At 41.7% G+C, this 12,653-nt stretch overlaps 1 protein-coding gene across 3 annotated transcripts in view; it reads left to right on the forward strand.

Moving 5' to 3' along the window:
* Positions 1-9,638, forward strand: part of nhsl2 (NHS-like 2) — a 210,980-nt gene extending 201,342 nt beyond the window's left edge. For all 3 annotated transcript variants that reach the window (XM_084923626.1, XM_084923628.1, XM_084923629.1), the window contains exons 7-10: positions 20-1,193; positions 1,344-1,653; positions 3,998-4,115; positions 4,815-9,638. In XM_084923626.1, the coding sequence (XP_084779752.1) occupies positions 20-1,193; positions 1,344-1,653; positions 3,998-4,115; positions 4,815-5,154 (1,942 nt within the window). In that variant the 3' untranslated portion in view covers positions 5,155-9,638. The remainder of the gene's footprint in view (positions 1-19; positions 1,194-1,343; positions 1,654-3,997; positions 4,116-4,814) is intronic.
* The last annotated feature ends 3,015 nt before the right edge of the window (positions 9,639-12,653 follow it).

Consider the following 12,653-nt stretch of genomic DNA (forward strand, 5'->3'; position numbering starts at 1 on the left):
CTTCTTTGCTCTTCCTCAGGTCTCTGTCAGGCTCCAGCACAGCAACAGGTACCACAGTGATCGAATGTATGAAAGTCAGAGGTAGCTCAGAGTCCCTTCTTGACTCTCCCTCCACCTCGAGAGCCACATCACCCTCACAGCTTTCCATGGAGACTGACATCAAGGCATCATCCCCCTTTAAACCTCCAGGACTTATGTCCCCATCAAGTGGCTATTCCAGCCAGTCAGAGACTCCCACCCCAACTGTTCCACTCAGTCATCTGGCAGGTCAGGGGACTGTGGGTACAACAGGTACAATAGGTTGTAAGATGCGCCCCAAAATCCCAGAGAGGAAATCATCTCTACCATCACCCAAGGATCCAGCTGCTAGGTCTAGACTGTCCTTTGAAATGCCTGGGAATGCACATCTGGAGCTTTCGTCCATCAAGCCAAAACAAAAGGCCAGCCGGCGGCATTCTGACACTTCGACAGCAGCAAAGCCAGGAAAGATCAGCCCGAGTTCCTCACAGGCACTGCCTATGGTTACCCAGAATGAGCTAAAGACTGTTCGGCTTCGTTCAGTTTCTCGTGGAGACCTAGAAGACTACCCTGATGGAGCCTCTGACACCATCGAAGAGGAACAGCATGGCCGCGATATAGGCGAGGATCCCAGCCCACCACCCACTCTACCAAAACCTAAACCACCTGTTGCAGTGAAGCCTCCCTTACCTAAACGGCCCATGAACCTTCTTCTCAAGTCTCCTTCTCCTTCCTCCACTTCCCCTCTGGCGCTTGACTCGCCTCCTGCCTCACCTGTAGACCGACCTGTGCCTCTAGGCAACATCTACAAAGTCATGAAAAAGCCAAAACCCAAAAAACCTCCACCACAAGCTCCAACAAATCCCACTATTCTGTCAGATTCAAACTCTATGGCTGCTCCACAAACTGCCTATGATCAATCGTTCCTCCCCCTATCCCAGTCCCTGTTTGATCTCCCTCCTCTCCCAGACCCTCAGCCTCTCCTGGAAGACCCAGTTTTGGAGCCTGAATTTGATGTTGACCAAGAGATTCGTCTTGGCCCCGAAGATGGAGGCTCACTCCCTTCACCTTGCAGCAATCAGGAGGCCCCAGAACTTCAGGACAAGAGCAAGACGCTACCCTCAAGGATGACAGTATCCTGTCTGGCAGAGCTGTCAGACAAAAAGAAACCCAAGGTAACCAAATTAAATATATTGTTCTTTTACCCGAGTATTCTCATGGTTAAACATTGAGTATCTTCTAAAGGCAAACAATTTAAAAAACATATTCACAGTTCACAACTCTCCTTATTTCTCATTCTTTGAAACCTTCTCAATCCTTTCCAGGTTCCACCTCCAGTCCCCAAGAAGCCAAATGTTCTGCTTCTTCCCACGTCAGTCCACTCCTCCACTAATGGCAGCACAGACCGTCAGACGCCACAGACTGACAGCCCCGTGGGCCTTCGGTCTCCGGTAGGAACATTCCCACCAGATGATATTCTCAATGCTCCCAGTGTTCCCGACATGCCTGAGCAAGATGAGAACCACTTGGGAACAGATGAAGAAAGTTCCAAAGAGTCATCACTACAATCCTCTCTTCAAGATTCCTCTCTCACAGAGCTGGAAGGGAAGATGGCTGGTACTGGGATTGGGACAGGTATGTCTTGATGGGTCCACTTTATTAAGCTTTAAAAGTTGGTTTTCACTGAATGGTGGTCTCATAAGACTCATAAGACCAGATAAAAGGGCTTTTATGTATCAATTAATTTTTTTAAAGATGAGACACTACACACTACATGTAAGGCAAGGCAAGGCAAGTTTATTTGTATAGCACAATTCAACAACAAGGTGATTCAAAGTGCTTTACAGAGACATTAGAAACAAAAAACATTTTTGGCCTATTTTACTTCAATAATATTTCTTCTGTCAGACTACAGGAAAGAAACCACAGAAAATGTGTTTTTCTACTTAACATTTATACAAAGCTGTTCGTGTTTAATCCAAGACTTACATCATTTGCACATTTTAATCCAATAGTCTAAAAACTTTTAAAACAAAAGCACCGTTTTTAAAATATTGTCTCTTTTTCAATAACTGACTGAGGAAGTGTCATTGTGATATAGGTTACATTTTAATAATTGTTTTAATACTGTAAAATTTTACATTACACGCACATACTTACATACACCAAAAAGTTCTAGTTTGATTCCCTTCTATAGTTTGACAGAGGGATTTGTTTATATACCATCCAGAGCCTGATTTGTAGAAAAATGGAAAAAGAAAATATCTTTGTGTAAAAAATTTACTTGGACAGTTTGATGGAAACATGTCAAAGTTAAGTAGTTATTTTCCCTTGGTTGTCCACACGCCTCCTGCAGTCCCTCTATTCTCCACCAGTGGTCCCTGTCCTACAGAATCACCGCTTCAGGGTAGGGGTAGTTGTACATTCATTCAATGATGAAATACAAAAATATACCATAAATCTTGTACTGGAGTTTTCTGGCCTTCTAATCGTTTCTAATTAAAAACATCCCAACACAAATGTTGCATTTTCTAACATATATTAGCTAATAGTTTGCTTTTAGTCTTGTTTCACTGCAGACATTGTTTCTTGTGATTTTTTTATGTGTTTGTGTTGGTGATAATTGTCTAGCAGAGCTTCTACATTTGATTAGGACTTATACCTGCTAATTTTTAATACATACCCTCCTGATTCTGCTGTGTTTTGATACAGGCCCATTGCTCTAAAATGAGCCCAAATCAAAACACAGAGTGGTTCACACTGTTTTTAACAGTGAAGATGACATTTATCATCATTATTTCATTATCACCTAATTTTCTCTGTAGCCAAATCAGATTTACATATTGCACAAAGCCAGCTGATATACACCTATCAGCTGCTTTATTAGGTACACCTACATATAGTAGTGCCCTTTGCCTTCAGCGCTGCCTAATTTAACATGGTGCTGAAAACATTCCTCAGAGATTTTGGTCCTTGTTGATATTATAGCATCACAGATTTGCTGCAGATTTGTAAGCTACACATGCATGATGTGAATCTCCCATTACACCATGTCCCAAAGGTGATCTGTAGCTTACAGTGGAAGCCAATTTGAGTATAGTGAACTCATTTTCATGTTCAAGAAACCAGTTTGCGATGATTTGCACTTTGTGATGTTGTGTGTCATCCTGCCTGAAGAAGCCTTTTAGAAGATGGGTACACTGTAGTCATAAGAAAGAAGCAGTACTCAGGCAGGCTGTGGCATTTAAACAATGTTTAGTTAGTGAAATCCTGTACACCATTAAACCACCAACATCCAGAAACATTAATTCAAGGAAGGACTCGTGCATTTATGTTCCATCCATCCATCCTTCCATTGCCTATCCTTATCAGGGTTGCAGGGGGGCTGGAGCCAGGGTACATCCTGGACAGATCATACAGTGGTGCAGTGGTTAGCACTGTTCCCTCACAGCAAGAAGGTCCTGTTGTTTATCCCAGATTCTGCCCTTGTCACCGGAATTTTGCATGAGAAATGGAAACTCATTAGACTAGACAACATTTTTCCCATGTTCAATTTTGGACCTTGACCAGTCCTTGCAAATTGTAGCTTGACATCAACAAGACATTTTCATCCATGAAACTGCTGTTCACTGGATATTTTCTCTTTTTTGGTCTATTCTCTGTAAACTGTAGAGATGGTTATGTGATTAAATCCCAGCAGATCAGCAGTTTTTGAAATACTCAGACCAGCCCATCTTGTGCCAACAACTAGGCCATCCTCAGAGTCGCTTAAATCACATTTCTTCACCATTGTGATGCTGAGTTTGATCTTCAGCAGGTTGTCTCGAACATTTCTGCCTGAACTCAATGAGTTGGTGCCATGTGATTGGCTGATTAGCTGTTTGGTCATTAAAATTTATATCATCTAAGGTGCATGAGAAAGTGGCTGGTTAGCATTTCTACTTTATATGTTTTACCATGATTTGTGTGCCTTGCTTAGATGAACCAGCAGCCAGTGAAAAGACTGTACTGCACATCGAAGAGGAAACAGATGACGACTTCTTGGCCAGCACACCTACAACACACACCACCGAAGACCTCTTCACTATTATACACAGGTTTGAGCACGCACACACACACAGACACAACCAAGGCATATTTTAAACACTGAGATCGGTACAAACTGTGATATTAGAGCATATAGTTTCCTCAGATGGCAGTTAAAGGTTAAGAAGTGCTTCACAGTTTGGTCTGTTTTGACAGGACAGCACAAATGCTTTGAGCCATCACCAAACCTGCCTGGAAGCTTTTTATAACCTGGAGCATGTGACAAAATACGCATTGTCTTGTTGAAAAGGTGTGAGACAGATGGAGTATAAGGTTCCCTAGCAACAGTTACATGTAAAGTGGGTTTGCTGCACGACCGCTGGCTCTCATTTCGTCCTTTTTTTTTTCCTTCCAGCGTCCCTCTCTCTCTCGCACATGCACGTACATGGATATGAGTACACACAGAAACTGACAAGAAATCTAGTCACTAAGCAACAAGTGTTCGTGATTTTTACCTTGCGTGATGCTGAAAATAGCTTAAAAGGCTCTGAAGAATAAGTGAGGATTGGGAAATGGAAGATCAGTAATCAGTGTTTTCATCTCCTACAAGAAACAATGGAGTCCCTTCTGTAGTTACAAATTTTAGTTTTTCTATTCTCGAGAAACAAATGTCAACTAAAGTGTGACTCATCACATACGAGTAGTAAACCTGATGATGTGAAACAGCTGCACACACAGTTTTGGCTGATAATCTTCTCTCTCTCCTCCAGGTCCAAACGAAAGGTCCTGGGTCGCAAAGAACCTTCTGACTCGTTTGGCAGTCGCCAGAGCTTAGTGTCACCGGTGAAGCACAGCACCAGTGGTAGCGACCTCAGAAATCTAACCTTGGGCAGCAGCCAGAGGTCGAGCTCCCGCAACGAGAACTTCATGGCCCTCCTTCAGAAGAAAGGCAACAAGTCTTCCAGCGGAGGAGCCAGAGTCTCTGCCATGGAGCTTCTAAAAAGCACAAACCCCCTGGCCCGACGTGTCACGGAGTTTTCAGCCAACACGGCATCAAATGCTGAGGGAGGAGAGACAACGGCTGGGAACGACAAACCCAGCGATCAGTGAATGGAAGCGTCTACGCAGATGTAAACCAGGTCTGTTTGCTGTCGACAAAGCTACCAACCATTTCCATGGCCTGCCACCCTATGGGGGACGGGGCCATCTGACGAACATGTCCAACCAGATCGCTCCAACTACTGGTTGACCATTTGCACTGTCCAATCAAATTGGAGCACACTTTTGGACAAAATGGTCCCTCCCACGGTTGGAGCACTGTTGGTCCGAGTCAAACCAGCCCCTTTTAGGAAAGCAAGACATCAACGGAGAGAAAAGTAGGTTCTCACAATATATTTAATGAAAGGTGGAGGTTTTGAGGTCATGCTTCTAAACTGCACTGCACTATCTTATCCTCATTGGGAATTTGTTCAGTGTGGAGGCTAGTTGGGTGGAGCAGACACTGGGAATGTAAAGATACACAGCAGGTATCTTTACTCCTGGGCTTCTTCCAGATGAATACAACAAAAAAACCCTGATGACTACGGGGGAGTGTATCTGAACCTGTGACCATATTAATCCCCCCTAAAGAGGAATCCCATCAATCCACAAAACAAATGGAATAAAAACACTGAAAATACAAGACTTTAACACAATTTACCCTCGATTCTACCAAACCCCTTGAGATAGCAGCATTACAGGTCCATCACCTGTGGACCACTGACAAAGGAAATATTCCCAAACCTTGGACCTTGTGGTTCCGTCTTCTCTCCACGGTGAATGCGACACCACAGCAGCCCTCTCAGCTCCAGACAGACAGGATTACATAAAAGAGCAGGATTTACAAAGAGAAACCACAAGGCGGGGGCACGCTTTTTGCCACCAAAGATGAGGCATGAGCATACCACACGTGTTATCGCTCGTGCTGTGAACACGAACACGGACCTTCACAAAACATTCCACAAAGGCGCTCGGCAAACGGACCACATTTTTGGAACATAAGCACTTTTTTCCCCCTTACTGGTGTCGCAGGTCGTTTACACGGCGCAAACACTGCGCCGCTACCTTTTTCCTCATCTGTTACTATCTTTTCACTCTTTCTTTGGATTCTTTTTTTTTTTTTTTTTGCATATATTTTTCATAAACATACCCAGTGGCCATATACTGTACATGTTAAACTGGATCATACTGTAATGTATCATGTACAAAGATAAATGTAACGCATCTATCAACAACTATCATCCGCAGAAACAAAGACTATAAATAGTGTACAAAGCAGCAAGAAGATTGGACTACAAACTGCCCATGCAGTGAGGGGAATACACACACTCAAACACACACACACACACACACACGCAAAGACTGCCAAGCAAAATGTTACTGAAGACAAACAAACAAAACATGGAGAAAAAAAGAAGACCAATCTACACACAAGTGTGTGTGTGTTCATACAAAGAGTGCGCGGAGGATATCATGCCTGTGGAGTTTCTGTACGGAGAGCATGAAGCAGGCCTGCTTATTAAACAGGGTTTTTATTCATTTTGGTCTCTGGTGTTGGGACCAAAGGACTGTTAAAAACTACAAACAGACCAGAGGGGACCTAAAGGTGCGTGTGTGTGTGTGTGTGTGCGTGTGTGTGTGTTTGTGTGTGTGTGCAAAAGAGGAAAGTGCCAAGAACAAAGCAAGGGGAGGGAAAAGACAGACGGGGTGAGTGCATGTATGTGTGCATTTGCAGTTTTCGTATCTGTTCTGAATACATGTCACACATTTGTGTGTGTGTGTGTGTGTGTGTGCAAATTATCGCGCCCCCCCCCCCCCCCTTCCCTTTTTATTAAGGATTATGATTGAAGTGACCTCAACATTGTTACATTAAGATTCCAGAACAAAGAGGGTTTCAGAAATCAGTGGATGGATATAAGAACGTAAACATTCCAGAACGTCTGTACAAGTTTGGAATTCTTGGATGCCCAGGTTTTAGCCTGAGAACCGGGAGGATGGATGAGAATCAAATTCCCCTCTGTGTGTCCGTCCGTGGTGATGTGGAGTGACGTGGCGTGAAAGACTTTCCGTTTTTTTTTCACCCTCCTCCACCTCCTCCGCCGTCTCTTTGGTCACAGAGAGGAGGTGACGTCTGCGCCACCTTCCTCCTCCTCCTCCTCTTCCTCCTCACCGCTCACTGTTCTCCTCCTTTTTTCATCACTGCTGGAGCACACACTCCATCTGTCTCTCTTTTTCTGTGCTCTAACCTTTTTTCTGGCACATAGCACACACTCTCTCTTTTTCTTCCCCTACATGTTCATCCTCTCTCACTCTCAGTAGCAGCGCCTCTCTTTCACCTTTCTCTTGCCCTCCCTCCATCTTTCACTGCCCTTCTTCCCTTCTCTTTTAACCTTCTCTCCATCCTCTCCCGTCGCCGCCTTCCCGCCTCTCTGCCTCTCCCATCTCTTTTCTCTCTCGCCCTCCTCCGCCTCTCCACCTCTCTCTGCATTCAGTCTATGCATCTGAGCTCAGCAGAAGACGCGACACCGGATGAATGTCAATGAATGACTGTTAAAGAAAATAGATGCTGTTCTTAGTTTGAGCGTGCAAAAAGCATTTTCTATCAGCGCTTATCTTCTGCCTTCTTTCTCTCGAGTTTTTATCATTTGTTTTCGCTCCCTTTAGTATCCATGAAATATGGAATTGCCATGGATGAATGAACAAATGAATGAATGGTTGGGATCTGTGTACTGACACGGAAACAGGAAAAGTTTGAGTGTGAGGTTTTTTTTCTGGGGTTTTTTTTTTTTCATTAAGGACCTTGACTTTTGGGACCGGACAAAATGCCCTGCAGTCTTTGATCCATGGACCCGCCGATCAGTTTGTCCATGCCTGTGTGGACAGCCTAGATGACTCTGGTCAGCGGTGGTTCAGCTCTGACACTTGACTAACCTGCTGCATGGATGGACTGCGAAAAATGGAGGAGGGGAACCTTTCATCTCCTGACTCCCAGTTGGCAAACTTATTTCTCGGTGCTATTGAGTCAGAGCTCCCCCTGGTGGACAGAAAAAGAGGAACCACAGAGAAAAAAACTTCAGCTACATCTCTCTTCCCTACAGCAGTCCTTCAGGTATTCCATCATCCTGAGAAAAAAAGCATAAATTATCACCATTTATGATGACTAGTCAAGTGACGCTTGTTTTAAATATTTAGTGAATGAAAAAAGATAAACCTATAAAACTCTGTGTTTGTTTGCCTTGTATACTGAATTATAGGCGTGTTGCTGCAGCGCCTACTGTGTTTTTTCTTCTTCTTTTTTTTTACATTTTCTTTTGATTTTATTTCTTATTTCAGCTGCCTTGGTAGTACATACACACCCCAATGTAACTTTTTTTGGTAAATCTTGCCAAAATTGCACTAAAGTGCATGTGTAAAAGGGAGCATTTCCATGTAATCTGGCAAACAATTCCCCAAATCTGCATTCACATACAGGCAGAGTGTGGCCATGAAGACTCATTTGCCTCAGAGCAGATAAGTCGCAGACATAGGATAAGTGAAGTGGGTTGTTAAGAAGAAGCGAGGGCCAATAGATGGATAAAAACAAACAAAAAAAACCCCTGCGAAGACTGTTTCTGTGCTAAACCCAGCGGGACGGGAGCTGAAGATACAAGTACAGTGTTAGGAGCAAAAGGATGTGTTGTTCCAGCACTGTAACATGTGGTGTGAAGAGAGACGTACTTTCATCTAAAAAAGCGCCAGGCTGTTGAACAGGGTGTTCACTTACGGTGTGTGTTGAGGATCAAAAAAAGTGTGTTTTTGACTTTTTATGTAGGCAGACAGCAGATTCTCTTTAATCGGGGAGGAAAGAGAGATAAAAACAAGCAGGAACACATGGGCACACTGGTTAAAAAAAAAGTGTTATCCCTTATGTGGGGATCTAGCCATTTAATATTAAGAAGAACCTGATTTTTTGCAGGTTTTGTAAATGTTTCTTGGAAACAGGAGTTCCTTTAGAAGCTGAAATAATCTCGTTAATTCAGTTAATCTTCAAAGTGTGGGACTAAAAGATCCTGCTGGGACAGAACAGCCAACTTTTCATTGATTCTGAAAAGCTACTAAGGGTGCAATATATTAGTTGTCTGTTCAAGATGGTGGTGGTGATTCTGCCTACACAGCAGCTACGCCTCGAAGAAACCGCTACAAGCTTCATTCTCTAAAATATATTGGCAACATACTGTTTTGAAAATGACATTTTTTATGAAGTGTGAAAGAGAGATGACAGGAGGAATATATGGAATATCTAAAGCATTATCCCTCCTTCAGGAGGAGAATAAGGAAGATAGGAAGGAGGAAAAATGAGTGTGCAGAGCTGAGGTTAGACTCTGCTGAATGTGGGGATTACCACGCTGTAATTCATAATGCAGTCCATCATCTTTCCCTTCACCTCCTCTCTCTCTCTCTTCCTTCTTAGCTGTCCCGTGACTCAGAGAAGCAATCACACTAAAAGCTTTTTCTTCTCTCGACCTATGTTTTTTTTTTTTTTTGCCTCCCTGCGTGTTGATAAAAGGTACGAGAAAGCAACAAAGGAAGGAGGAAGGCGCTGCAATAGTTCGCTAATTAATTTGGTGTAATTTTTACATTTCATGCCTCTGCAGATATCGAGCAGCCAAACAGGAACCAGTTGCTAGGAAACGTAAATAAAAAGCAGGGCCGAAAATTTGGAAGTTAAGTTGAGAGAGCGGGAGTTCAGGCAAGGATAATTTCCTCATAGGCAAAAGGAAAGATCACACTTTATCCAAATAAGCTACAAAATAATAAAATTTGATGGCATTCATTTGTTAAGTACTTTATGAGTACAGCTGCTACCAGTGAGAGCGAGTGCCAGACCAGAATAAACAAATAACACAATCCCCTCCAGCACAAAGTTGACCGCAACTCATCTGCAGGACTAAGAAATGTAATTTGTATAATAATTATAAGAAAACCAAAACCCATTTCTGTCATTGCTGTTTCTCCCCCTCCTCCGTTTAATGCTTTAATCCCATCTCCTATCAAGTAAAATCCAGCACTGAAAAATGAAGCCAAGCAGAAGTGATAAAAACTGCAGTTCCTCTAACGGCCACTTGAGGCTTGATGTTAGTTCAACACGTTTCGTAACTGCAATGATAGTATTTTATTTGTCTATTATTATATTATTATATTTGCACTATTTATCGAATATATAAATTGCCCTCTAGTTAACAATTACAGCTTAACCAGGCTAGCTAGCTGATGTCTTAGCTGATAATGATCAAATGCTAGCTTAAAGCCTTCAAAATCCAATGGGTGATGTTACATCAGCTACATCCATTTTTTATTCGTTGTCTGGGAAACCATTGGATATCTGCCACATAAACCAGACAATGAAAAATTTAAAATATATCCTAATAAACTCACTGGCGTACTGAGATGACTGCCGATAATATGTGGATAGTCATTGTGAGACCTCTTGACTGAAAATGAGTGACTGAGCTCATTAACTCAGTGTGTTTACAGAGCTGACGACTGAGCCATTTTCCCATAGATTTCTATAGGACCGATCGTTTTTTTTTTTAACAATCGCAGCTATCGCCCTCTGGTGGCCTTCAGATATAATGCAGGATTAAGGCACTTCTACATCACCTTCATTTTTCTGACATTAATGTCCATGTTTTGTAAAACATAAGTATAAGATTTTGAGTCACATCATTTAGATACCTAGTCAATAGTCAGTGTGGTTGCTAGCCTTCAAAGTAAACATCTGGAAATGGATCAAAAGTATTGCTTTGCAGAGAGGTCAAGGTCTTAAAGATACAATCAGAGCTCAGCTGTACATACAGAGACATCTTTTTAAGAAAAAATCAACAGCAGTGTGAGTTTACAATCCCAATATTGTCAACAAATTAATAAATAAATGCTTTATAGTTTACAGTGGGTAGAAATAAAAACACTTTGCTGCTACCTCTTTGAGATATATATTAAGCTACTTCAGTAAATCACATTATCACATAAAAATATCAGGACTTTGTTCTATTTTTGAACAGTCTCGGCTTTATGAGCGAGCGATTGAGAGTAACAATAAGAAATAGAGAGATGCTGTGGCTGCAGATTTGGGCCAAAAGACTTTGTTGTGTTTGCTTCAGGAGTGACAGATGGGTGAAGTTTACTGTGTTTTAGTACTTGCAGTGGACAAACAGCCCATAAAGTCCATCACTGATAAACTCCATCCGCTTTACTCCCCAAGCAAAGTGAGATAAACAACCCCCTCAAACCCAATTTAAACCCCAGTACTGGGGGCTGTACAGGCAGCTTATAAAGACACAGAGATGATAATTAGAGAGACCTAGAGAAAGAGAGACAGACAGAGATATTGGAATTATTCTATTTTTGTTATTCCTCGTTGAAAAATACATATTTAAAGGAATATTCCATGTATGTATTGAATAACCCCTGTTTTCTTGCCCCATCCAATGGTGTAATCTGTTGCTGCGAGGTGGCGTCTCACACAAACGCTTCCTTCTGCAGCTCTGCAATGCCAATGTGATGAAATTATTATTATATCATTATAAATAAATTATTTTTCTTGCTTAAAAAAAACTGTGTTGTTTGTATGCTTTCCCTCCTGCTGTAGTAGCTTTCAAGGTTACACTCTCATATCTCTGAGCTGTGTCTGCTGGAGCACCAGCTCTTCTGTTAATTGGCTGTTTCTGTCTACACAGTGAAGCACCGCACGGGAAATAGAGCCTTCTGATCCAAAGTTTAATCATTAGCTACTTATATAGGGTATTTAATTACTATGTGTGTTTATGAAGCAGAAGCTGTTTTAGGGAGAAAATAACGTTCTTACATAACAGGACTCTTTTAATTATATTAAAACAGACTAGATTTTGGCTTCTTACTGATTTAGAAACCCATAAACTTGATTTGACTTTTATACCTTTAAAAATATATAAATGTTAATAGGTAATCATTATCATTAAGGCCTTGGTTGTGCCTTTATTTTCCCCATATTCTGCTCATTGTGTATATATTGGCAAATACAATATGGATGGCCAAGGAAAAGGAAGGCATGAAGTACCTCTACATACCTACACATCATGAAAATACAGTATTAAATGGTAAACTGGTAAAAAAGTATGGAGTTCCTCGGGGTTCTTTGCTAAGGCCGAAACGTTACGAGGCAGGATTCTAAAAATACTACATTTATGGCTTTGCAAATGATTTCCAACTTCATAGTCTGATGACAAAAATCAGTTGGTTTATGATACTGTGAAAGGCCTCAAAATACTAATTACAGGGAGTGCAGAATTATTAGGCAAGTTGTATTTTTGAGGAATAATTTTATTATTGAACAACAACCATGTTCTCAATGAACCCAAAAAACTCATTAATATCAAAGCTGAATGTTTTTGGAAGTAGTTTTTAGTTTGTTTTTAGTTTTAGCTATTTTAGGGGGATATCTGTGTGTGCAGGTGACTATTACTGTGCATAATTATTAGGCAACTTAACAAAAAACAAATATATACCCATTTCAATTATTTATTTTTACCAGTGAAACCAATATAACATCTCCA

This window comes from Perissodus microlepis, chromosome 3 (genome assembly GCF_051167445.1).
Source record: "Perissodus microlepis isolate ML-2025 ecotype Zambia chromosome 3, ASM5116744v1, whole genome shotgun sequence".
In the NCBI taxonomy this organism is placed as follows: Eukaryota; Metazoa; Chordata; class Actinopteri; order Cichliformes; family Cichlidae; genus Perissodus; species Perissodus microlepis.